Source organism: Scyliorhinus torazame, chromosome 2 (assembly GCF_047496885.1).
Source record: "Scyliorhinus torazame isolate Kashiwa2021f chromosome 2, sScyTor2.1, whole genome shotgun sequence".
Lineage (NCBI taxonomy): Eukaryota > Metazoa > Chordata > Chondrichthyes > Carcharhiniformes > Scyliorhinidae > Scyliorhinus > Scyliorhinus torazame.
Genome location: NC_092708.1, coordinates 302,347,316 through 302,375,299, shown reverse-complemented (window position 1 = coordinate 302,375,299; position 27,984 = coordinate 302,347,316). Strand labels below are relative to the sequence as shown.

General features: G+C 44.1%; 1 protein-coding gene across 1 annotated transcript in view; it reads right to left on the bottom strand.

The window, feature by feature from the left end:
• ralgapa1 (Ral GTPase activating protein catalytic subunit alpha 1) overlaps positions 1–27,984 on the bottom strand; it is a 361,211-nt gene that overhangs the window by 184,785 nt on the left and 148,442 nt on the right. Inside the window, exons 25-28 of the mRNA XM_072494899.1 lie at positions 24,175–24,330; positions 22,312–22,440; positions 20,702–20,827; positions 3,717–3,775 (exon numbers count right to left, since the gene is read on the bottom strand). Coding sequence (XP_072351000.1) covers positions 3,717–3,775; positions 20,702–20,827; positions 22,312–22,440; positions 24,175–24,330 — 470 coding nt within the window. The remainder of the gene's footprint in view (positions 1–3,716; positions 3,776–20,701; positions 20,828–22,311; positions 22,441–24,174; positions 24,331–27,984) is intronic.

Genomic DNA, 27,984 nt, shown 5'->3' with positions numbered 1-27,984 from the left:
ACAAGTGCGGAGGACCTGGCCCGGGCAAGGGACTCGATCAAGGCGGTGGTTGACCGCGTGAAGATGAGACTGGAGGCCCAGGGACAGACGATCCAGAGGTTCGAGGAACAGACCACCTCGATGGCAGCAGAGATTGGGCTGCTGCGTGACCAGCAGAAGAGACTGCTGGAGAAGTGGACGACTTGGAGAACCGTTCTCGGAGGCAGAACATTCGGATCGTGGGTATGAATTATTGAGGGAGATTTCATCACGGTCCTGGATGCAAGGCTGGATTGGTCGAGTTCGAGGTCTGGGAAAGTATCAGCTATGGCAAAGGAGCTTCGGGGATTCATGGAGCGCATGGGGATCCGTGGAGATTTGGGAGGCTGAAGAGTAAGGAGTTTTCATTCTACTCCCATGTAGACAAGGTGCATTCCCGGATAGGCTTTTATGTGTTGGACAAAATGCCGCTGGCTGATGTGGTAGATGCTGAATATTCAGCAATTGTGATGTCAGACCATGCCCCGCACTGGGTGGCCTGCAAGTTAGCAAAGGAAAGGCCCAGCGCCCACAATGGAGGTTAGATGTGGTGCTGTTAGGGGAGGAGGGGGCGTGTGAGCGGGTGAGGGAAGTCATTTGGGGTTATATAAAGATCAATGACACGTGAGGTTTCGGCTGGGCTGGTTTGAGAGGCATTGAAAGCGGTTATTAAGGGGGGGAAACTTATCTCAATTCGGGCCCATAAGGAGGAGGCTGAGTGGGCGGAGATGGACAGACTGGTAGGCGAAAACCTACAGGTGGACAGGAGGTACGCGGAGTCTCCGGATGTCGGGCTTTTGAAGGAGCGTCAGAGACTGCAGCTGGAATTTGGGTTCCTGTCCACAGGTAATGTTGAGGGACAGCTGAGGAGGGTAAAGGGTGCGGTGTATGAATATGGGAAAAAAGCAAGCAGGATGCTGCCGCATCAGCTGAGGAAACAGGAGGCGGCAAGAGAGATGGGGAAAGTAAGAGATACAAGAGGGGGGGGCGGCGGGGGGGGGGGGGGGGGGGGGCGGCGGCGAGGTCATTCTGGATCCGGCGGGGGTGAATGATGTGTTTCGGGAATTTCACAGTGGATTGTATAAATCAGAGCCCCCAAGCGGGGAAGAGGGTATGAAGCGATTTCTGGAAGAGCTGGAGTTCCCAAGGATCGATGAGGAGTTGGTGGAGGAGTTGGGAGCCCCAATTGGGCTTGGGGAGGTTATGGACAGGCTAGGGGCGATGCAATCGGGTAAGGCCACAGGGCCTGACGGATACCCGGTTGAGTTTTATAAAAAGTTTTCGGGGCTGTGGTGCTAGTGGTACAAGATTTCAACGAGTCGAAGGAGCTCCCCCCCCGACGTTATCGCAGGTATCGATTTCCCTTGCATTCAAGGCAGAAAAAGCCTTTGATCGAGTGGAGTGGCAGTACTTGTGGGATGTCCTGGGAAAGTTTGGGTTCGGACAAGGATTTGTAGATTGGATCCAGTTGCTATGTTGCTATATCAGGCACCGGTTGCAAATGTAAGGACCAACCGGGTTTGATCAGAGTATTTTAGTCTGTGCAGGGGATGAGGCCCACTCTCCCCACTACTGTTTGCCCTGGCCATAGAGCCTTTGGCAATGGTGCTGAGAGCATCGAGCATTTGGCGGGGGAAAGTGAGGGGGGGGGGGGGAGAAACATAGGGTTTTGCTCTACGCAGATGATCTGCTCCTTTACATGACAGACCCGTTGGGGGGGATTTGCAAGAATTATGGGGATACTGGAGGAATTGGTCGGTTCTCAGATTACAAGCTGAATATGGGCAAGAGTGAGGTCTTTGCAATTCAGGCAAGGGGGCAGGAGAGGACTGAGGGAGATGCCGTTCAAAGTGGTGGGAAGGAGTTTTAGGTACCTGGGGATTCAGGTGGCAAGGGACTGGGGTCAGCTTCATAAACTAAATTTGGCAGGATGATTGAACAAACGAAAGGGGACTTCCGTAGGCGGGACATGCTACCGCTGTCATTGCGGGGAGAATACAGACTGTGAAAATGTCAGTGCTCCCAAGACTGCTGTTCGTGTTTCAGTGTCTTCCAATCTTCATCCCCAAGTCATTTTTTGGGAAGATTTCGGGTTTTATATAGGCCTGGAAAGCCCAGAGTGTGAAGAAGGTCCTTCTTGAGCGTGGCGCGGGGAGGGGAGCTTGGCCCTTCCGAACCTTATTAATTACTACTGGGCGTCCAATATCTTGATGGTTAGGAAATGGGTAGTGGGGGGAGGGGTCGGTGTGGGAGCGAGTGGAGGCAGCATCTTGCAAGGCACGAGTCTGAAGGCTTCGTTAATGGCACCTCTGCCATTCTTGCCGGCTCGGTACTCCACAAGCCCAGTGGCAGTGGCAGCCCCGAGTGTGTGGGGGCAGTGGAGGCAGCATATGAGACTGGAGGGGGAGTCGGTGTGGTCACCAATTTGTGATAATCACAGGTTCGCTCCGGGGGGATGGACGGGGGCTTTAGGAGGTGGCAGCTGGCTGGGATTGAGAGATTTGGGATCTCTTCATTGAGGAGGGTTTCCTGAGCTTGGAGGAGCTAGAGGAGGAGTTTGAGTTGCTGGGTGGGAACGGATTTTGGTACCTGCAGGTACGGGTTTTTGTCCCGAGGCAGGTTTCAAGCTTCCCTCGCCTTCCTCTAAGGGGACTACAGGAAAAGGTGATGTCTAAAACAGGGGTTGGGGAGGGGACGGTCTCGGAAATCTATAAGGAACTGATGGAGTGGGAAGGAGTCCCAATCGGAGAGGTAAAGAGGAAGTGGGAGGAAGAGTTGGAAGCTGGAAGCTGAGTTATGGGAGAAGGCCCTGAGGAGAGTGAATACATCCTCGCCTGATCCAGTTTAAGGTGGTCCACAGGATTCATATGACTGTGGCCCGGATGAGCAGGTTTTTTGAGGAGGTTGAGGACAGATGTGGGAGGTGTGGGTGAAGTCCTGTGAACCATGTACATATGTTTTGGGCGTGTCCGTGGCTGAGGGGATTCTGGCAGGGATTTTCAGATGTCACGTCAGAGGTTCTGGAAGGGAGGGTGACTCCGAGTCCAGAGATGGCAATAGTTAGAGTGTCGGAAGATGGGCCGACGTTTTGGCCTTTGCCTCCCTGGTGGCCCGGAGACAGACTTTGCTGGGATGGAGGGACTCGGAGCCTCCAAAGTTGGGAGTGTGAGTCAGTGACATGGCAGGATTTCTTAGGCTAGAGAAGATTAAGTTTGCCTTAAGGGGTTCACGATAGGAGTTTGCTCGGAGGTGGCAGCCGTTCATCGACAAGGAAAATTGACCATCAGCAGGAGAGGGGGGATGGGGGGGGCAGCATGGAAGTGAAAAATAAGGGCAGGAAATCTAATATATGGGTAGCTAGGAGTTAGGGCGGGGGGGGGGGGGGGGAAGTTGGATATGTTATTGTGGGGTTTTTGCGCGTGTTGGATTGCTCTGTTGTTTAGAATGTTAAAATTATAAAATGTTTTCTAAAAAAAAAGATTGATCTCTTATCCTGAGACTGTGCCTGATGGTATTATACGCCGTTGCATTAGTGGTTTATTCCGTAGCTGACTGTGCTGTACTTGATCAGGGAATGCTGAATGCAATCTCGAATGTCTGAAATAGAAAGTGTTCTATTCCTCTCATCCCTTGCATTGGCCAGCACTAAAATGAAATAAAAATTCATATCACCAGTTACCATTATTAGAAATACTAACCTAGCTGGTCCAGAAGGTTCTTCCCTTGCCGATTTTAAAATGCTCTTAATTACAAGTTCCTATGAAAACAAATAGGGAGTCATCAAATATGCATAAAATAAGCCAGCAAGTAAAAAAAAATCTCAAGCCATTCTTTTGTTATATATTATATATACTTTAAAATATACATTGTGGAATATTTTTGGATTGCAACAGTTCAACAGCTCTCAGAGCACTATTTCCAGAAAAAAAGGAATGAAACCTTTTAAAACACAAGCAACTTGAAAAAGAATATATGCAGACTTCAAACAAGCAGAGCTTCAGTGTTAAAAAGATAAACTAGAAAACCATCAAATCAACTGCATTGAGATTACTTGGGTTCATTAAAAAAATTGTCACATCAGAAAATAAATATTATCTTTCCTAAGATGGCATACTAATTAAAATTCATCAGGTTCACACCATGTCGCATTCTAAAAAAATTCATCCATGCAGCAGCAACAGAGATTTTATTCAGAGTATTAAGTTTGGTATTTAAAAAATAATTATTAGACCATATTTGAGGTTTGGATGGATTGCACCAGCATTTCATAATATTGTGCCATAAGGCAGTAAGAATGTCACATCTGCCTTTCTCTCGACGTCACGATTTGAGTATCCACTGTATTGCCACATAGAGTCTTCAAATTATGTTAGGAAAAGAAAAGGAATTTAAAAAAAATAAGGATTGTAAACATTTGCACACTCCCAAGTGAACCCATTGAAGAGTAATTGCTTCGAAGTGCAAATTAAAATAAATTTAGATCCAAGAACCCATTTATCACCATTTCTTATGGAATTCTAACAAGACTAAATCAACAAAGAAAAGTTGGATTCATATATTGCCTTTAACACAACAAAATGTCATTAGGTATTCACACAAAAACAGACCAACTTGGATTTATCGATGCATATCAAGATGATTGGGCAGCCTAAAGTACTTTACAGTCAATGAATTACTTTTCAAGGCATCACTGTAATGCTGAAAACATTACAGCTAACCTGTGCATAGGAACTTTCACAAACAATTTGGGAATGGCCCAATAATCTGTTTATGTGATGTTGATTGAGGCATAAATATTGGCTCCAACACTGGGGATATCTCCTCTGCTCTTCTTTGAAACAGTGCCATGGAATCATTTATGTTCACCCGATGGAGCAGATAAAGCCTTTAATGTTTTAGATGACAACATAACACTCCCTTTAGTACTGTATTGGAATGTCAGCCTTGATCTTTGTGCTCAAATGTCCCCTGCAAGAATTCCTCACTGTAGTGTCCTCAGACTAACCGTCTTCAGCTACTTCACCAATGACCTTCCCTCCATCGTAAGGTCAGATCTGGGAATGTTTACTGATTGCACACTCTTCAGTACCTTTCGCGCATCTTCATATTCTGAAGCAGTTCATACTCGCATACAGCAAGGACAGGGCATGCAAGCTTCAGCTGATCAGTGGCAAGTAACATTCACGCCACGAGTGCCAAAGACCATGATCAATGAGAGAACTTAAACAGCTCCCCTTGACATTCAACACGGTTAACAGCAGAGTCAGTTCTTTGGATGTAACTACATCACATGGACAGTTGTTCAAGGATATGTCTCGCCATCACCTTCTCAATGGCAATTAAAGATGGGGCAGCAAAAGCTTGCCTTGCCAGTAACACACACTTCCTGTGAAAGAGTTTAAAAAAATGAGCACAGGGTGATAGATGAAGAGAACTTGCTACAAGTTGGGACACAAGCAGTAGAGCTTTGGATGACCAAAAGTTTGAGTGGTAGAACATGGGAGGCTGGCAAGGAATGTGTTAGAGTGGCAAACTGAATGTTTAAAAGTTTCAAAAGGTAATAATTTATTAGGACGAGCTGAGGCAAAGCAATATTAGAGAGGTGGAAATAGGTGGTTTTAGTGATGGCCCAGATTCATCTCAGAGTCAAAAATGACACCAAGGTTCGAAACAGTCCGGTTCAGCCTCAGACATTTGCCACGTCAATGGATGGGGTTGGTGGCTAACTCTGCAGACTCTGTGGCAAGACCCAGAATGGCTTTCGTTTTCCCAATATTTAATAATTTAGTAAGTGTGCTTTTCAGAGGATCTGATTTTTTAAAAAAATAACATTTTTTTCTATAAGTATATTAAATGTCACATTGACATTACCCCAAGCAAGAGTTGGACAATGTCAGTCATCAGATAAAATGATGCGGAGCATTCGATCTTTGCTGAGATTTATTTGCAACATCAGGTGGCAAAACAAAATCCCCAACACGAAGGTTCTTGCACAGTGCTGCATACCTGCCATCGAGAGCATACTCAGAGCTTCGCTGAGTTCGTCTTGCAGTTTACAGGGAGGATTCCCCAAAACAAAAGCAGTACTCTACAGCCAGCTGAGCACAAGAACCCGCGCCACAGAACATCCCAAACTTAGATATAGAGGCAATCTGAAAGCCAACCTCAGGGTTTGCAAGCTGGATCCTAATACATGGGGGAAAAAAAATCCTGGACAGACCCAAATGGAGAAGTTTTTGTAATCAAGCAATTTTGACATTTGAGAACAGAGTGAAATGCCTTCAGGACAAGCGAGTGCAGCACATAGCCAATATCTCCATCCATCTCTCCAACACTAACTTCATATGCAGCAAACAGAGACTTTGGACAAAATTCTTAGTTTGAGAGAAAAGGTGTTGATTCTGGGAATGAATTGCATGGGGTTCACTTTCCCATTGGGGCCGCCAGTTCTGGAGCAATTCGGGACTTGCTAATGGGCCAGCACTCTGCCCACGTGAATCTAGATCAATTCTCATTCATTCCGGCGTCGGATTCCCTGGGACCAGAATTGGCACTGGGGAGCTTGACAAGCTGGAACTGCTTATATGCACTCCACTCCCCACACACACTCATTCCAGCCAAAAAGATGGTCCAACAGAGAGCAGAACCGAGGTTCATGGAGGGTGAGCTGGCTAGAATGCTGGATACAGTGCAAGAGAGGCAGGGTAGGCAGGAGGTTACCGCCCGTGGACGTAAAGTGGGCCTAGGCGGAGGTGGCAGAGGCGGGAGTGCTGTGGGCCTCACCTGGTGGACTGGCTTTCATGGTCACAAAAAGGTGAATGATCTCCTTAGGTTAGTTTGGGTGAGTCACCATCACTCCCATTCCTCACCCTCCCCTTAGAGGTCAATCAAAACCCATCAGCCTTCATCTCCCTCACATCCCACCCTGCACCAGACCCCAACACCTGTATTGTCCTCTTTGGGCAGGTGCCCTACACATACATGCCACCAGCCATAGACGCCCCCATGCAACTCGCCTCTATGCATCTTACCATGTGTCCGCTTGGAAAAGATGGCCCATAATCGACAGGAGCAGGAGAAGACCGGAGGGGGCGAGCCGGACCTTAGGGCTGTGACACATGCCGAGCAGAGGGGCAATGGAGCTAGCCATGGAGGTGGAAGAGAGGGCCATCTCCTAGGCAGAGGTTGGAATGGGACAACCAAGAGAGCCCCTAGTGCAAAATGATATCCCTATAGCAAGTGAGCCACTCTTGTCCCCCAGACTATTTCCCGAGATCTCATCATACAAAAAATGTCTTTTGTCTTGCAGGATCACCAACAAAAGAAGCGGGCCCGTTTGGGCTCCATCGCTCCCGGCCACAACCCAGCAGACCCTGAAGGACCAGTCCAGGGGCGACATCGACTTCTTGGCACTGCACTCACCACCAACCCAATGCTATCACCTCGCTGGGTCATTTTAGTGAAGAGGCTCCTGGGTCACCTTCTTGTGTGCACGTCACACATGCTGCAGCACTTGAGGTGGAGATAGGGACTCCTGAGGGAACGGACATTCAGAGGACTGCTCAAGGAGCCAGCTGCAGTCCGGACTGGTGTATCACTTCTGGAAAGGTTGGTCCCATCACTGGTAGAAATAGAATATCGAACATAGAACTGTACAGCACAGTACAGGCCATTCGGTCCACGGTGTTGTGCTGAACTAGTCTGAAACTAAGATAAAATCAACCTACTCCCAATCATTCTAGTGCTCTCCATATGCCTATCCAATAACCGCTTGAAAGTTCCTAAAGTGTCCGACTCCACTACCATAGTTGGGAGTGCGTTCCACGGCCCAACCACTCTGAGTAAAGAACCTACCTCTGACATCCCTCCTATATCTTCAACCATGAAGCTTATAGTTATGCCCCCTTGTAACAGCTACATCTACCCGAGGAAAAAGTCGCTGAACGTCCACTCTATCTATCCCCCTCATCATCTTGTACACCTCAATTAAGTCACCTCTCATCCTCCTTCGCTCCAATGAGAAAAGCCCTAGCTCCCTCAACCTTTCCTCATAAGACCTACCCTCCAGATCCTGGTAAATCTCCTTTGCACCCTTTCCAATGCTTCCACATCCTTCCTATAATAATGAGGTGACCAGAACTGCACACAATACTCCAAATGTGGTCTAACCAAGGTCTTGTACAGTTGCAGCATAACCTCACGGCTCTTAAACTCAATCCCCGTTAATAAATGCTAACACACTATAAGCTTTCTTCACGGCTCTATCCACTTGGGTGGCAACTTTCAGAGATCTATGGACATGAACTCCAAGATCTCTCTGCTCCTCCACATTCTTCAGAACCCGGCCGTTAACCCTGTAATCCGCATTCAGATATGTCCTACCGAAATGAATCACCTCACACTTATCAGGGTTAAACTCCATCTGCCACTTTTCAGCCCAGCTCTGCACCCTATCAATGTCTCTTTGCAGCCTACAACAGCCCTCCACATTATCCACTACTCCACCAATCTTGGTGTCATCAGCAAATGTACTAACCCAACCTTCAACTCCATCATCCAAGTCATTGATAAAAATCACAAATAGCCAGTTACTGATCCAATGGGCCAAATTTCCCTCTCTGCCATGCCTGCTTACTTTCTGCATGAGCTGACCATGGGGCACCTTATCAAACACCTTACTAAAATCCATGTACACGACAGCAACTGCTCTACCTTCATCTATGTACTTAGTTACCTCCTCAAAGAATACAATCAAATTTGTGAGGCAAGACTTACCCCTCACAAATCCGTGCTGACTACCCTGGATTAAGCTGCATCTTTCCAAATGATCATAAACCCTATCCCTCAGGACCCTTTCCAATAATTTACCTATGACCGAAGTGAGACTAACCGGCCTATAATTCCCAGGGTTATACCTATTCCCTTTCTTGAACAAGGGGACAACATTCGCCTCTCTCCAGTCTTCTGGCACTTTTCCTGTAGACAGTGAGGACATAAAGATCAAAGCCAAAGGCTCTGCAATCTCATCCCTCGCCTTCCAAAGAATCCTAGGATATATCCCATCAGGCCCAGGGGACTTATCTATCCTCAGGCTTCTCAAAATTTCTAACACATCTTCCTTCCGAATATCTACGTCCTCCAGCCTACCAGCCTGTATCGCACTATCCTCCTCAACAACATGGCCCCTCTCCTTTTGTGAGCACTGAAGAAAAGTATTCATTTAGGGCCTCTCCTATATCTTCAGACTCCATGCACACATTCCCACTCCTGTCCTTGACCGGCCCTAACTTCACCTTGGTCATTCTTTTATTCCTCACATAAGAGTAAAAAGCCTTGGGGTTTTCCTTGATCCTACCCGCCAAGGACTTCTCATTCGCCCTCGTAGCTCTCCTAAGCCCTTTCTTGAGCTCCTTCCTAGCTATCTTGTATCCCTCAAATGCCCTAACTGAACCTTGTTTTCTCATCCTTACACAAGCTCCCTGCCTTCCTCTTGACAAGCCATTCAACCTCTTTTGTAAACCGTGGTTCCCTCACTCGACCATTTCCTCCCTGCCTGACAGGGACATACATATCAAGGACACTCAGTATTTGCTCCTTGACCAAGCTCCACATCTCAATTGTGCCTATCCCTGACAGTTCCGGTTTCCTCTTATGCTCCCCAATTCTTGCCTAATCGCATCGTAATTACCCTTCCCCCAGTTATATACCTTGCCCTGCCGTATGTTCCTATCCTTCTCCATTGCTACAGTGAAAGTCACCAAATTGTGGTCACCATCTCCAAAGTGCTCTCCCACAACAAAATCTTACACTTGGCCCGGTTCATTACCCAGTACCAAATCCAATGTGGCCCCGCCTCTTATCGGTCTATCCACATATTGTGTGAGGAAACCCTCCTGCACACACTGGAAAAAAACAGCCCCATCCAAACTATTCGAATTATAGTGGTTCCAATCAATATTTGGAAAGTTAAAGTCACCCATGACAACTACCCTGTGACTACCGCACCTATCCAAAAATCTCCATTTCAATCTTTTCCTCCACATGTCTGTTACTGTTTGGGGGCTTACAGAAAACTCCTAACAAAGTGACCGCTCCTTTCCTATTTCTAACTTCAGCCCACACTACCTCAGTAGACATATCCTCCTCAAACTGCCTTTCTGCAGCCATTATACTATCATTGATTAACAATGCTACTCCTCCACCTCTTTTACCACCTTCCCTAATCTTACTGAAACATCTAAACCCCGGAACGTCCAAAAACCATTCCTGCCCCTGTTCTATCCACGCCTCCGTAATGGCCACAACATCGTAGTCCCAGGTATCAATCCATGCTTCAAGCTCACCAACCTTATTCCTGATGCTCCTCACATTGTGGTAGACACACTTCAAACCACCTTCATGCCTGCAGGTCCACTCTTGTGACCTTGGTACCTTCCTCAGTACTGCACTACCCTCAACTTCCTGAATTCCAGCAATGCTATCTCCTGGACTACAAATCAGTTTCCCATCCCCCTGCCAAATTATTTTAAACCCCCCCCGAAGAGTTGTAGCAAATTTCCCTCCCAGGATATTGGTGCCCCTCTGGTTCAGGTGTAACCCGTCCTGTTTGTACAGGTCCCACCTTCCCCAGAATGTTCTCCAATTATCCAAGTAACTGAAACCCTCCCTCCTACACTTTCCCTGTAGCCACGTGTTTAACTGCACTCTCTCACTGTTCCTCACCTCGCTAGCACGTGGCACTGGCAGCAAACCAGAGATGACAACACGGTCTGTCCTGGCTCCGAGCTTCCACCCTAGCTCCCCGAATTCCTGTTTTACATCCCTGTCCCTTTTCCTACCTATGTCGTTGGTACCGATGTGTACCACGATGTAGACACAGAGGCAGTTGTGTGGTGGAGAGGATTACTATGTACCACCACCACGCCCATGCTAAGAGGCTTGTGTGGGGGCAGGTCCGACAAATGGGGATGAGGCAGGGACATGCATCTGTTGGGAGCGCAGCTGCAGTGTGATGTGTAACACACAAGTTACGAGAACCTGTCCAGAGGCAGGATGGATGAGAGCAGGGGCAAGGTGGGCAGCCAGGGCTTGAAGACAGCTGGTGGTCCTGCATAGTGGGATAACTGATAGTGTCATTGGTGAGGCCTCTGCCCCGAGAGGGGCAGTGTGCCAAGAAGGGCGCCAAAGGCCACGGTGCATTTGTCCATTGTTTGGAGTGACCTCTGCTATTCATCTGCTTCCCATGCAGTTGGGCAATGCTTCTGATAAGTGCACTGAATGCTAGTATCTAGTGTGCCACAGATTGAGCTTGGCTACGCCCATCCCGTTGATAGGTCAGCTGGGGAATGAGAGTTTGCCAGAGGGGTGGGTGGATGGGCTCTCAAATGACCAGAGGCCTGTGAACATTTACAGGAGCAGTCAGCAAAGTGAGCACCCAGGGGCCTGTAACTTATAACAAATGGGTGTGTTGAAAACAAAGCCAGGCCATCTCGATCCAGAGGGGGATACCCCAAACACACGGAGCTGTCACCAGGTCACTCCCCGTTACTTGCTCCCCGTTACTCACTCCCCCCCCCCCCCCCCCCCCCACCACCCCCCAACCCACCCAGCTCAGTAGCCATGGTGCCCAGTACCTGCTTGTAAATACCTGCAGTAAACCTCTCCCGCATAGCTTCCGCCAGAGATGGGCGGAGAATCATGGAGGCCTGGAAAATATTGGGTCTAATCCGCTAATGAAATGTAAATTAATTTAAATGTCGGTTTTGCAAACCTCACAATCACCACCAGCGACGTACTGGAGCACGCAGTTCGGTTCAGCGCCGTGCGCGAACCTGTGCCCGATTCTCCGTCCAATCGTAGTTCACGTTTCCGGCGTCAAGGGAGGGAGAATTCAACCCTTGATCTAATGTCGCACGAGACATGAACAAACTAAGCTGTAAACCTTTTTTTTTTGCCATGATGTGGAGATGCCGGCGTTGGACTGGGGTGAGCACAGTACGAAGTCTTACAACACCAGGTTAAAGTTTTTTGCTGATCACTCATCTGTCAAAGTGACAGGAGAATCCATCATCGATACCAATAGCAGGTGAAATATAACTACTCTTCTAACCGTAACAATTTTAAGTTGGTCCTATAAGTCAGTATTCATTTTTAACTTTGTACCAGATAGTTACGTTTTGTAGCAACTGTGGAACAGTACAAGGCATTCTTGCTACCAATGCCTTGCTAGTTTCTCATTATTACATTGTGCTTCGACCAATTATAGCAAGTTCTAATGTAAAGAAAGACAGTAAGAACATAGAACATACAGTGCAGAAGGAGGCCATTCGGTTTATCGAGTCTGCACCAGCCCACTTAAGCCCTCACTTCCACCCTATCCCCATAACCCCATCTAACCTTTTTGGTCACTAACAGCAATTTATCATGGCCAATCCACCTAACCTGCAAGTCTTTGGACTGTGGGAGGAAACCGGAGCACCCGGAGGAAACCCACGCAGACACGGGGAGAACGTGCAGACTCTGCACTGACAAGTGACCCAGCGGGGAATCAAACCTGGGACCCTGGCGCTGTGAAGCCACAGTGCTATCCACTTGTGCTACCGTGCTGCCCAGTAAGGTTTGTAATGTTCTTTGATTATGCTGATCTTGGATCTTGATGTGGTAGTGTTAACAAAGAACATTAGACTTTGTTTTACAACAAAACTATTTATTACTAACTCTACTCTAAAGGATTACTATAATGTCTAAGATTAATACAGATAGAAATAATGGTCTAACTCAAACTTATACGAAGATACTACAGTGCTATTCTAATATGCGACTGCTGTCAACTCCTGTGTTTCATTGTTCGTTGAATGTCCCGATTGATCCCTGGCGAATAAACCAATTCTCTGGCCCACCTCTTGCACTTCTCAATCCCCAAGTACCCTTCGTGAATCTCCCCGAGGATAATGTGCCATAATGATTGTTGAATAACTATTCTGTTTTTTCTGAGCACAAAATCATTGATGTAGCTCAGTTCGTGCCTGACGTTTCAGAACTTGGAGCACGAGTCTGTCGGCCATCCCTGTCTCATATGTTGGACTACTTTCTGCAAGGTTTCATCTTTCTCTGTCTCAGCCTTTATCAATTTGGACTTGTTGTTCGTTACAGGCAGGGTTTCCATCACCAGATTGACCTTATTGTTGGTTGCTCTGGAAAGGGTATCCCGCAACCACTTTGTATTTGCCCAGCAAATATACTAGCACAAAGTCGTACCTCTGTAGCTTCATGATTAGCCTCTCGATTCAAGGTGACATCTCACTTAGGTTCTTTCGAATAATGGACACCAGTGGTCTATGATCGGTCTCCACGGTGAACGTTAGCAGGCCGTAAAGGTAATCGTGGAATTTTTCAATTCCCACCACTAGTCTGAGACATTCTATCTCGATTTGGGCATACCGTTTCTCAGTTTCTGTCATTGCCCTGGATGCATATGGTACCAGTTGCCATGTCTTGTGAACATTTTCTTGTATCAGTCGATATCTTTAGTGTTCTTTGCTGGGTCAAAGAACGCTAAAACTGGTGTGGCCGTCAATGCATTTTTAACATTAGACTACGGTCTCTTGACTGTCAATTCAAACGGAACAGCCTACCGTATTAAATTCCTGAACTGCACTGTTTTTGAGGCTAAATTACATAGATACATAGAACATACAGAGTAGAAGGAGGCCATTCCACCCATTGAGTCTGCACGGACCCACTTAAGCCCTCACTTCCACCCTATCCCCATAACCCAATAACCCGTCCTAACCTTTTTTTGGACACTAAGGGAAATTTAGCATGGCCAATCCACCTAACCTGCACGTCTTTGGACTGTGGGAGGAAACCAGCGCACCTGGAGGAAACCCACTCAGACACGGGGAGAATAAGCAGACTCCGCACAGTGACCCAGCAGGGAATCGAACCTGGGACACTGGCGCTGTGAAGCCACAGTGCTAGCCACGTGTGCTACCGTGCTGCACAAGTTGGGGATGATTTTTGCCACAAAATTCACCATTCCAAGCAAGCGTAGTAACGCCTTCTTGTCATGTCGACGAGGCATGCTGACAATGGTTTTTAGCTTCGCAGGATCCAGTTGTACTCCTAGTGCTGATAACTTGCTTCCTAAAAAGGTGATCTCTTTGATCCCGAACTGACACTCGTCTTTGTTGAGCTTGAGCCCGTACCAGTCAATCCTGAGCATGACTTGTCGTAGTCATTTCGTTGTGCTCTGCCATGTTTGACTATGTCATTGACATAAATGCAAACTCCAGGAAGGTTTTCCACAATTTGTTCCATCGCTTGGAGGAAAATCGGCGTGCAGAGATGATGCCAAATGGCATTCTTAAAAAAATCTGAACGGTGTATTAAAGCTGCACAAACGTGTATTGTCCTTGTCCAATCATAGCTGCCAGAATCCCCTGGAAGCATCAAGTTTGCTAAAAACTGTGGCATTTTTCATCTCACATATAATCTCCTCTCTTTTGCGGATCTGGTGGTGTTCCCGTTTTATATTTTCATTCAGGTCCTTGGGATCGATGCAAATGCACAACTCTCCGTTCCGCTTCTTCACGCACACCATCGAGCTAACCCAGTCGGTTGACTTTTCCACTTTCTCTATGATGCCTAACCTCTGCATTTTATCAAGCTCGGTCTTGAGGCATGCTCCAAGTGGCACAGGCACTCGTCTAGGCAGATGAATTACTGGACATGCATTATCCTGGAGCTGGATTTTGTATTGAAATGGCAACATTCCAATTCCCTGGAATGCTTGGGGGAATCTACTCATTATTTGCTCAATGATGGCACAGAGTGGTTGTTGCACCAAGCTGTAGACACGCTTCACCAGTTGTAACTGCTCGCAGGCGTCTGCGCCCAATAACAATGTTCTTGATGATTGAACTATTATGAACTTGATTAAATATTTCTCTCTTTACTTCCACCTGTAGGTTACAAGCACCTAGAGTTGCAATATTTTCCCCATTATAGTCGCAATCCTGGTTTTGGATATTCAGTTTTATTTTCAACTTCATCAAGTCGGCTTCGTCAATTAAGTTTGCGTGAGCTCCGGTGTCTAACTTTACTTTTATAATGGTCTTGTTTATTTTAAGAGGTGTAGTCCACTAATCCACTGTTTTCATCACCTGCATTTTGTGTGTTCTTTGTTGTCCAGCATTTTCATCAATTATGTTCAAAGACAGAACCTTCAAGGCCAATTGGTTCATCGTTAATTTCCTGTTGCCTGTTCAAAGCTGCACTTTGTATAATTGATGAAGGCTAATTTTTGTAGCCTTGGTTACTACTTGGTTATTACATTCATGCCCTTTGGTTGCCGTCTTCTTTCGCTGAACAGGCACTGCTGCGCAAACTGATTTTTTTTCCTGGCACATCTGGCACAAGATTTGCCAAATGCAGGGCATTTTCTCGGACCGTGTGTTCTGTCGCACTTCCGGCACGAAATGGTGTGCTCCGAATTTTTATTTATTTATTTTTGAAATGGGCGCCACTCGGACAACGTTTCTGATTTTGCTGCGATACAGCAAAGATGCCGTCACTTTTTCCCCCATCACTTTCTCGGGTCTGGATCTAAGTGATCTGCGTTTGTGCTATCTCACTGGCCTTGCAGATTTTAATGGCATCTGCTAATTTTAAACGGCTTTCCCTCAGCAATTGCTCGCATAATTTAACACATTGTAAACCGTACACGATTTGGTCTTTTATCAATGGCTCATGGAGGTCTGCAAAATTGCTCTTTGAGACAAAGATCCGTGACAAAACAGTCAAAAGTTTTGCACAAATTTTGCAGTCTCATCCTGAACATGAAGCGCTCGAATGTTTCCTTTTTTTTAAAAGGAGAGCAATAGTTATCAAATTGCTCGATTATTTTTGAGTAGGTCTTCTAGTCTTCGTCCGAAACGAACTGAAAAGTAATATACAAATCAAGTGATTGGGGACCGGCTCCTGTCATTAGGAGCACTATTTTTCTCACGTCTGAAGCTTCTTGGAGACCAAGAGCTTGCACATAAAAAGTGAACTGTTGCTTCAAAGCACGCTAGTTCGCATCTACATTCCCAGTCGTGAGCAATGGGCTGGCAGTCTTCAAAGCTTCCATCTTGCTTTGCGATCCTGGTAGCATATTGTTTTGCAGCTGATTTTCTCAGAGTCTTCAATTGTTTTCTTGTGTCTTCTCGACGTACCTAACTTTCCTTAACTGTTCTCTTTCGACACTCACTCCGAGGTACCATGTAATGTTCTTTGGTTATGCTGATCTTGGATCTTTATGTGGTAGTGTTAACAAAGAACATTAGACTTTGTTTTACAGCAAAACTATTTATTACTAACACTACTCTAAAGGATTACTTTAATGTCTAAGATTAATACAGTTTGAAATAATGGTCTAACACAAACTTATACGAAGATACTACAGAGCTACTCTAATATGCGACTGCTATCAACTCCTGACTAACACCTTCTGCCAGAACACATGGCGAGTCCGGGTCACGTGCCTGTGTACTCGCACCATCTGCTGGTTAGTTGCCAGAACTACAACAGTAAAACATATAACTTAGAATACACATCCAGATGATGATGATTTACTCATATTATATACAGATGAGTCTATCTATCATCATAAGGATGAGCTTGCCAATACATTCAAGGATTACAATTTAAAAATCCCAGAATTTATTAAACCTTCAGAATCTTAATTCAGATCAGGCTGCAGAAACAGCAGGCTGGATCTAAATTCAAATCCACAGAATCTTGAGGTTTCAGAACATCAACATGTCACATTTTTGTTTTGCCTGTATGCATTTTAGATGCATTACATAGTAGGATTTTTTTTAAATCCTAAAAGTGGATTTCCATTATTGGAATGAAACTCAATAAAAATGGTTATAATATTGTAGTAGAACTGGATGTGGATCGTAGTCTCTCAAATTGTTAGCTATGACAACAGTCTAATTTTGTGCATCTACTTTGCACTACATAAAATCTACGGGGATGAATTTTCCACTCCCACTTCCAAAATGGCTTTTATGCCGGCGGGATATCCCGATCGATTATCCGCGCCCCCCGCCAATGAGGTAACAATAAGGCCAGAAAGGAATTTGAGGTTATGTGGTTCTATGTCTACAGGTGGAGGGCACACATTGAAAATTACTTTTGCAAATATAGAGACATTTGCCCCCTTAAGGGGCAGTTCATTAGTTAATAAGTTCATTTCATTGGTATGTTCAAAAAAAGTATAACGGTACATTTAGTTAATTAGTTCATTTGTTTTTTTGATTGTCAGAAGATTCCAAAGAGAAAATTGTGGACACTGGTGGTGTGTGGTAGAGTCAGTAGCTACATATTTCTAAGTCACACTTTGTGAATAAATCTAAAACTGACTAAAGATCGATTTCTGGCCTCCTAGTTTAACAGGAGAGTCACATGCTCTGAGAACAAATAGGACTCTTAAGGTTGTGAAAATTTGCTTTGGCCTGAATTCCAACATTTAACTGGAGGAAATTGTAGTTCATCTAATGCAGGATGTTTGATGATACAGAGGCAGTACAAAGACAACTGTCATGAGTTGTCCCAATATATCCTTTTAGCAATATTGAAATATATAAATGATTATTTTTATGAAAACAAACCTTGAACAGCTGAAAATCACCCATCTCCACCAATGATGCTAAGACCGGGTATTTGATAAAGGAGCAGGAGATTAAAAAGAACTCCAAGGAAACTGCCCAGATGTCTCCATGATATAGGATGGCAGCAAAAAGTGCAGTAACAATTAATCTTTATTACATTGTGAATAAACCTGGCCAAATATGCCATGAGGATGGAGTCTTTATTTTTGATTTGCTCGAAGCAGCTCAATGAACTGGGTTTTGTGGTCAGTGGTACATAAATGGCACCAGTCTTTCTTTATACTTGTCCATACATCCTCTGGCCTTCTGATGATTAGAAGTCCATTTTGGACTTCTATAGAGAATTAGGAACTCATTTAAACAGGGAAAACAACTGTATCTATCAAGCAATCAGACTGAGCCAAACAGTATAAATTAGAACAGTTAATTCAATGTCAGGTCATATACATAAATCAAAATAGAGGGGAAAACAATTTATGGAAGATTTTAAAAAATCATTATTCTGAAATATTATCCTGGTTTTTCTCTCCACAAAAGCTGCCATCATTTTCTATTTTTATTAAAATTTTAAATCCGAAGGGATGAAACTACATACTCAAGTTCCAGTGCATATGAGGCTATTTGGCAGCAAACGTTTCAATGCCAATGAGGCTATTTGGCAGCAATTAAGACTTATCACATTGTTAAACAATTTACTTACACTGGAACGGGCAAGTGATTGAATTTAGTGGGCATCTATCACATAGATGTGTCAACTCCATGTCCTTCCACATGTTAAGATTTCTAAATGACCCTCTTATGGACTGACTACACTCCTGTATGCTTCACCCGATGCCGGTGTCTATGTATTTACATTGTGCACCTTGTATTGCCCGATTACGAATTTTATTTTAATTTTTTTTTCATGTACTTAATGATCTGTTTGAGCTGCTCGCAGAAAAATACTTTTCACTGCACCTCAGTACACGTGACAATAAACAAATCCAATCCAATCATGAAAATATTCTGGGAGAAAGGCGGCAATTCAGACAACAATTTTCTGATCTCCCAAGCTTAATTGTGCACATAGAACATACATAGAAAATACAGCACAGAACAGGCCCTTCGGCCCACGATGTTGTGCCGAACCTTTGTCCTAGATTAATCATAGATTATCATTGAATTTACAGTGCAGAAGGAGGCCATTCGGCCCTTTGAGTCTGCACCAGCTCTTGGAAAGAGCACCCTACCCAAACTCAACACCTTCACCCAACACCAAGGGCAATTTGGACATTAAGGGCAATTTATCATTGGCCAATTCACCTAACCCGCACATCTTTGGATTGTGGGAGGAAACCGGAGCACCTGGAGGAAACCCACGCAGACACGGGGAGGACGTGCAGACTCCACACAGTCAGTGACCCAAGCCGGAATCGAACCTGGGACCCTGGAGCTGTGAAGCAATTGTGCTATCCACAATGCTACCGTGCTGCCCTTGAGAACAAATAAATCTACACTATATCATTTAACCGTAATCCATGTACCTATCCAATAGCTGCTTGAAGGTCCCTAATGTTTCCGACTCAACTACTTCCACAGGCAGTGCATTCCATGCCCCCACTACTCTCTGGGTAAATAACCTACCTCTGATATCCCTCCTATATCTTCCACCTTTCACCTTAAATTTATGTCCCCTTGTAATGGTTTGTTCCACCCGGGGAAAAAGTCTCTGACTGTCTACTCTATCTATTCCCCTGATCATCTTATAAACCTCTATCAAGTCGCCCCTCATCCTTCTCCGTTCTAATGAGAAAAGGCCTAGCACCCTCAACCTTTCCTCGTAAGACCTACTCTCCATTCCAGACAACATCCTGGTAAATCTTCTTTGCACCTTTTCCAAAGCTTCCACATCCTTCCTAAAATGAGGCGACCAGAGCTGTACACAGTACTCCAAATGTGGCCTTACCAACGTTTTGTACAGCTGCATCATCACCTCACGGCTCTTAAATTCAATCCCTCTGTTAATGAACGCGAGCACACTATAGGCCTTCTTCACAGCTCTATCCACTTGAGTGGCAACTTTCAAAGATGTATGAACATAGACCCCAAGATCTCTCTGCTCCTCCACATTGCCAAGAACTCTACCGTTAACCCTGTATTCCGCATTCATATTTGTCCTTCCAAAATGGACAACCTCACACTTTTCAGGGTTAAACTCCATCTGCCACTTCTCAGCCCAGCTCTGCATCCTATCTATGTCTCTTTGCAGCCGACAACAGCCCTCCTTACTATCCACAACTCCACCAATCTTCGTATCATCTGCAAATTTACTGACCCACCCTTCAACTCCCTCATCCAAGTCATTAATGAAAATCACAAACAGCAGAGGACCCAGAACTGATCCCTGCGGTACGCCACTGGTAACTGGGATCCAGGCTGAATATTTGCCATCCACCACCACTCTCGGACTTCTATCGGTTAGCCAGTTCGTTATCCAACTGGCCAAATTTCCCACTATCCCATGCCTCCTTACTTTCTGCATAAGCCTACCATGGGGAACTTTATCAAATGCCTTACTAAAATCCATGTACACTACATCCACTGCTTTACCTTCATCCACATGCTTGGTCACCTCCTCAAAGAATTCAATAAGATTTGTAAGGCAAGACCTACCCCTCACAAATCCGTGCTGACTATCCCTAATCAAGCAGTGTCTTTCCAGATGCTCAGAAATCCTATCCTTCAGTACCCTTTCCATTACTTTGCCTACCACCGAATTAAGACCAACTGGCCTGTAATTCCCAGGGTTATCCCTAGTGTCACACTTTAATAATGCTAAGTACTAATAACCTTATTGTGGTTTGCACCACAAGATCCGAACAATTAATTTTGATTTGGTCAAGACTGGAGAAGAATATACCCAGACGTACAACAGAATTGAGAAAAACAACATTAATTTCAATCTGTGCTTAAGGGATGGGGTGAATAACGAAGCATTGATGACAATCAAACACATTTGGTACCATTTTCATGAGGAATATTACCTTAACGTCATCACATTTTGTTGACAAAATATCCACAAGAGAAGGTTGTAATGTAGGGAGATCATCATATAAATTTGGGAAACAGACTAAAGAGCCCAATAAAATCTGTGCTTCTACTCTTGGAGCCTAAAATAGAACAAGTGTAAATTTAGAAATTCTGGGAAAAATCAACTGAAATTATACAATAGTTAATTCAAATTCAATATTCGCATTGGTATTACAATTGAAAAATCTTGGCCAACTTTTTTCAATAAATAGATTATCATGGATTATTCAGAAAACAGAGGGGTTACATCATTTCAACTATTTTAAAAAATTGACTAATAAGGTTTAAATGCAGAAAAGATTGTCTTTTTCAAACATTTCGTTGCATACTTAACTTTTTAATTGAAACATTGCTTATAGGTAAACTCGACTTTTGTTTCTTTCCTTATTTCTCTTACTCTCTCAACTGACTGCAGTAATTCATGCTGCTGGCATATCAGCCTCTGCCATTGTTCATGATTAGCTGAGACAGCAAGGGGCATCAGGCTATTTGACTGATCATTGAGGAGCTTGATATTCATGCTCATTCTTCTCTTTTATATTACAGCACATAGGCAAAGCAAATTTGGCCCAAGTATGCCAAGATAAATTGTGGCATCTTCAGCAGTTACTTTGCCAAGCAAAGCCAACATGGTACAGTTCAAATCTGATATATAATAATAATAATCGCTTATTGTCACAAGTAGGCTTCAATTAAGTTACTGTGAAAGGCCCCTAGTCGCCACATTCCGACGCCTGTTCAGGAAGGCCAGTACGGGAATTGAACCCGCGCTGCTGGCATTGTTCTGCGTTACAAGCCAGCTGTTTAGCCCACTGTGCTAAACCAGCCCCTGTTCATTGGCCTGTCCAAATCAGTCCTGCACAGACACTGCATTTACCCAATGAACCACCCAAGCACCAACTGTAAAATTACCTATATAATTTAGTACAATATAAAAACTGATCAGAAGTACACCTCGTTTGGTATTTTTGCATTCAGGGAAAAGCTAGATACTGTTCAAGTCAACAAAATGCAATGATTTATCGATGAAGTACATTTTTGCTCCATTCATAAGTATCTTAGAAAGAAACACAGGTGAGGCAATGAAATAATTGGGCAAAATTTAGTGATAAATCCAGAATGACATTCTTTGAAAACAAAAATAGCATTTGGAATACCAGGAAGGGTTCTATTTGCAAAGGGAAAAATGTACTGTTATATTGCTTTAATTTGACAAATTGGAGAAATGCAAGTCAATGAAGCAGCACAATAGCGTTCATTAAGGCCAGATCACAAGCCCATGTATAACCTTTAAATTGGGGATCAGGGGTTATGGGGAGAAGGCAGGAGAATGGGGATGAGAAAATATCAGCCATGATTGAATGGCGGAGCAGACTCGATGGGCCAAGTGGCTTAATTCTGCTCCTATGTCTTATGGTCTAAATTCTGTCCATTTTTTTTCTTTACTCGATAAAAAATTCACACAAGGTTCCTTTAATTTTCAAAATAAGCCAATAACGGGCAAATCAGCATTTCAAAAGTCCATCTTTCTACCTTATTATTGATTCACAAGTACTTGACCTACGTTGAGTGAAGAGGAGAATGTCACTTTGCTAGCAGCAACTATAAAGTCCCAAATTAGCATGGTAGCACCAGGCAACCCAATAGAAAAGAATCTTGGAGAACAGTGCTTGATGATCGTATTCACAATATCCTAAAATGTTTTTAAAAACAGTATTAAAATAGAAGACAACTAAAATGAACATAATCAGTATTTCATTGTATAAATGAAATATAACATTCACTAAAATATAGTGCATTTGAGTTTCATTCAAAAAAGCAAGCATCGGTAATTTCTCATTTTGATGGTTAAAATTTAAAGGAAATAATGGGATTTCTAGAAGTAAATTGCAGCATCAGCTCTTCATTTGGACATTTGTGATGAATATAGGATTTCAGATATATTGGATTATAAGCATTTGGTGGAGAAGGGTCAAAAGCCTGGGTTAGAGTGTGCTTGACTGGTGCAGTCATGTTTTCAAAAGAATCTTGGTTTAAAACAAAGCTTTTAGGAGCCTGAGGTGCAATTAACCATCATAAAAGCTTGGATAATGTAATTTTGTTTTGATTAAGGGGATTCTTTGAGGAGTTCGTTTTTATCTTGGTGAAGTGGTGTTATTGCTGGGTGGAGCTAAGGCTTCAGGCATTTCGAGAACGCATTTTCATTGTGTTCTGATCTAGATGAAGCTGTGCGCACAATGAAACAGTGCAACTTTCACTGTAAGTTAGTTAAAATAGATTAACTGTATTTAAATCAGTGTAGACTTATCTGAGGACAAAGTGAAGCCGAAACAAGCCAGTTGAAAATAGCTTTTGAAGAGACACTGCCAGGGTATTTGCAGGGGTTCGGACCAGAATCAGATCTGTTCTGTAAAGCAGCGTCAAGAGATCTCTTTCTTGAAGAATAACTCTGGAAAGCAAGTATTACTCTGTGCCACTGATATTTAAGGTGGATTGAGAGCTGGGATGGCCTATTTCTTGTTATTTAAGTGGGAATAAAGATAGCAAGTAAGGGTAGGGGTAATTGTAAGCTATTTTCGGTGTGATGGTAAAGATTTTAACACAGTATTAGTAATGAAGTTGTGTTTTAAAATACCATATCCCTATTTCTTCATTCAATCGCTCCTGGAGCGAAATATATTTTCCTCACAGTCTTTTTGAAATAAAATAAAATATTGGAGCTTTGATCCAGTATCCTAGCCACTTTTGGTGGTCTGGTTTGGGAGAGTAATACATTGAAAATAAAACACAAACTTGTAGATAAAACGTGCCTTGTCAGGCTTGGAGAAGCGTGGAATGATTTGCTAAATGTTGTAACACAGCAAATATACTGAAACAATGGATCACATGAGTTGCACACTACCAGAATAAGCGAAACAGAGACTTCAGTGATTTATGTTGCAGTACATTTATTTTTGCTCCATCACTTTAGCAAATTTGTAGAATTTGCTGAAAAAAAAATCATTTATTTCCTCTTCTTCCCTTCTCCAATCCATCCCAGATCTTTCTTTCTATTATTTAATTATTTAAATTATTATAATTTTTTTCTCCCCATTACTTATTGCACTTGCTGGAGCAGCCGCTTGAGCAGTGCATTCAAGATTAGCAATTAAAAACCTTGAACAGACAGTAATTTACTCTGGTCCAGGCCTAACAGGTTTATTTCAGTTGTAGCATCAAGTGTTCAGGTTATGCAGCACCTCATAAACCTGCATCGCCAGCAGTGGTACTGCACCAGTCCCAAAACCTCCAACCAGGAAGAAAAAAACCTCACACCAAACAGTATCCAACTTGTACCTTTAAATTTAATAGCTCTATTCTTTACAAGTCTGAAAATACATGCTTCAGGAAAAAGTAGTAAACTGACTTGAAACCAGAACAAACTGACCTGATCAGGATTTAAGAGTCCACTGTGCATTATGTTGTAGAAGTGAACCAGGAAATCAGAATTAGGCGAAACATCTTGACGTCGTTTCATAATTTTGCAGATAAGCTTATATGCATGCAGCTTTCCTTGTTTGTATTTTTCTGGTAATGTTGTTGCCTAAATGAGAATTAAAATTTAGCATTAAATTATAAAGTAACTTTGCTAATTTATAAAGCAATACTGTTTAAATGAATAAACAATACTGTTTAAATGAAGGAAAACTAATTTGACATATGCATAAAATGTAACTGGAAGAAGATAGTCTCTGCTCATTGATACAAAATCTGAAAAAATTGCAGCCGTTACCCAGTGTATAGAAAAGTAAAACAATCTCTAAGGATTATAATTACAAGTCAATAAATGAAAATCAGATACCACCGTGTCTCAATAATTAGGAACAGGACTAATCACCACAGAAACATACAAAATATTAGATGACTGTAAATATTAGAACTATACAAAGGTACAAAAATTGATGTATCAATCACTTTAATATTTCTAGCTATAATCAAATTATACCATTGATCAAACTGTAAATTACATCCTCTGACCTAACAACACATCATGCTTGCACTGGGTACTATTCAGTGAGAAAGTTCAGAGTTTTCACTCTAAAAATGGAAACAGAAATTTGATAGAGCTTCCAAACACACACATTTTAACATAATACATTTAGAACAAATGTCAAATAGCAAAGACCGACAAAAAGATTTGAATATTAAAAAGAATCAGCGACTTGATACAAGAATTATACAGTTAAATTAAATTATCCATTACCTTCAGACTTGATACTCCCGACTGGTCTCCCACGTTCTACCTTCTGTAAACGTGGGTGATCCAAAACTCTGCTGCCTGCACCTCAACATGCAGTAAGCCCCATTCCCCCATCAACCCAGTGCTCACTGACCTACAATGACACCTGGTCAAGTAATGTTTTGATTTTAACATTCCCTTGATTTCAAATGCCTCTGTAACTTCCCTCTCTATCCCTGGAATCTCTGCCAGTCTCACAATCCTCTAAGGTATCTGCATTCCTCGAATTCTGGTCTCTTGAGCACCCTGATAATTGACCAAGCTTTTGATAATCTGCACTAATATAGTCTTCTGTCGCTCAGTGCAAAATGCTCTTTAATAACAGTCCTTTGAAGCGCCCCTTGGGGTGTTTTGCTACGTTAAAGTGTTACGACCCCAGTTGCTGTTATAACTGGCTGGGAAGATCCCAGAACGGAACTCTAGCCAAAAGACTCTAACTTTTACTTTTTAAAAATAAATGTGGAGGAACAGGGTCACAGGTCCACCAATTAGTTTTAACAAGGAAAAACAATTAAACATGAAAAATTGGATGATACAATACTCCTTTCCTCCTCCTTAGCTCAACAAATACACAGATCAGATTTTAAGATCAACCCTGATTACAAAGTACATCTTAAGCTACAATGTCTCAGTAATGAAAAGTTCCTTTAAACACACAGACTGGTTGTCAAAACGCACACTCCGATCTGAACCCCAGTGGATGTCTGCGGATTTCTCTACAGAACCCGCTCCCCCCCCCGATGATTGTCACACGAAAGTTTCCAAATTCCACTCCCAGAAAAAACACTTCAAAATCTTCTTTCACAACATTGCTTTCCATCGGCAGTTTGCATTCAGAAATCCAATCCGGGTTTTCCAAATAAATCTTTTAAAGAAAGCTTCTGCTCTACAAATCCAGTGTAATAAGTCCACAGAGGCAGAAGTCCCATCACCAGAATTCCTTTTATTTACAAAACCAACAGCCGAACAACCAGGTCCATTCCGCTTGCTGTCTACACTGGGAGTGCAGAGGATCTGACACTCCCCGTTATATATAGAGGAGGGGGTTCCCCGATTGGGCCACTAATCAGGGAACTCTTATTCTAATTGGCCAATCTCAAATGCCTGGCCTAAGTCATTATACCCCGCCCCCACAAAGTCCGAGGAGCCCCCATGGGCCTCGCGACTCATGGGTCTTCTGCTTCGTTTCTGCGCTGGGTCCGGATCCTCCACTTCGGCCTCTGACGTGGGGGGGGGGGGGGGGGGGGGGGGGGATATAACGGCTAGGCACCTGTCTTTTCCGATAAGAGCGCTGAGGGGCGGTTTGCCGTCAGCCGCGACATCATCCATGGTGTCCATATCAGAGTCCGATGTCCTCACCAGTGGTGTCGGAGGGGCGTGAATAGTTTGTCGGGGAAAACTCTCCACGGTATGCTGGTCTGAGTCAGCTCCGGGGGAGGAAACGAATTGGAGGCCCGCACCTGGTCCAGGTGTTTTTTTATTACATGTTTTCCCGCACATATCTCATACGACACAGGTCCTGTCCTGGCCTTGACTGTTCCTGCTACCCATGTGGGGCCATTCGCATAATTTCTGACCCATACCTTTTCACCCGAGTTGAACTGCCTTTCTCGATGAGTGTTGTCGTGGCCCCTGCATTGGGCCTCTTGGTGTCATTCTACTCTTCTGCCTAAATTTGTGAATAGTAGACTCAGCCTGGTTTGGAGTCGTCTGCCCATGAGTAGCTCCGCCGGTGCTATTCCCGTTGTGGCGTGTGGGGTTGTCCTATAGTCGAACAGCCAATGCGACAGATTAGTGTCTAATGATGTTACTGACTGTTTTTTCAACCGACTTTTAGGGTCTGGATGGCTCACTCCGCCAACCCATTTGATGCCAGGTGGTATGGTGCCATCCCTATGTGCCGAATGCCATTTGACTTCATGAATTGTGTGAACTCCTGGCTGGTGAAAACCGATCCATTATCTGAAACTAAATCTCCGGGATACCATGTGTTGAAACGAGGTGCAAAGTTTTTCGATGGTTGCGGTTGTATTTGCAGAGTTCATCTTGTAGACATCCAGCCATTTGGAATGGGCATCTACGATTACAAAAAATATTGAACCCATAAACGGGCCTGCAAAAGCGACATGAAGTCACAACCATGGTCTACCTGGCCATTCCCATGGGTGCAGCGGGGCTGCCGGTGGCACCTTCTGCCCTTGTTGGCATTCTTGGCACCGACCTACCAATGCCACTATGTCTGTGTCCAGGCCCGGCCACCAGACATAGCTCCTGGCCAGCATCTTCATTTTTGAGACTCCAGGATGCCCATGATGTAGTTCAGTCAGTATGGCTCGACAGCCTTCACTTGAAACTGTTACTCGAGCTCCCCACAGCAGTATCCAGTCTTCCAGTGATCTGCTCTCTTCTGCTCCAGTCGGGGTGAAATTTCACCTGGACCGGTCTTTCTATCTCCCCAGTTAGCACCATGTGTTTTATTTTTGCTAAAACTGGGTCCCTTTGTGTCCACTAATTAATGTTTTGTGCGGCCACTGAAAGGGTGTCCAGGAAATGTAGTGTCATCACCATTTCTTCTATTCTGGGTACCAATGGCAGGGTGTCCGTTAATGGCAGCCTGCTTAGTGCATCGGCGTTTGCCACCCGGGTTCCCGACCGATGCTCCAATTGATATTGGTACGCTGCCAGTAGTAGGGCCCAGCGTTGGATTCGGGCCGAAGCTATTGGTGGCACCGCTTTGTCTCCTTTCAGCAAGCCCAGCAATGGCTTGTGGTCTGCAATTATAGTGAATTTCCACCCATACAAATACTGATGAAATTTCTTCACCGCGAAGATCAGCCAGTCCTTTTTTAATTTGGGCGCCCTTTGGCTCTGCTGCTGCTAACGTCCTGGAAGCAAACGCTATCGGCCGTTCCTGCCCGCTTTGCCCTGTGTGTGCCAGAACTGCACCAACGCCACATG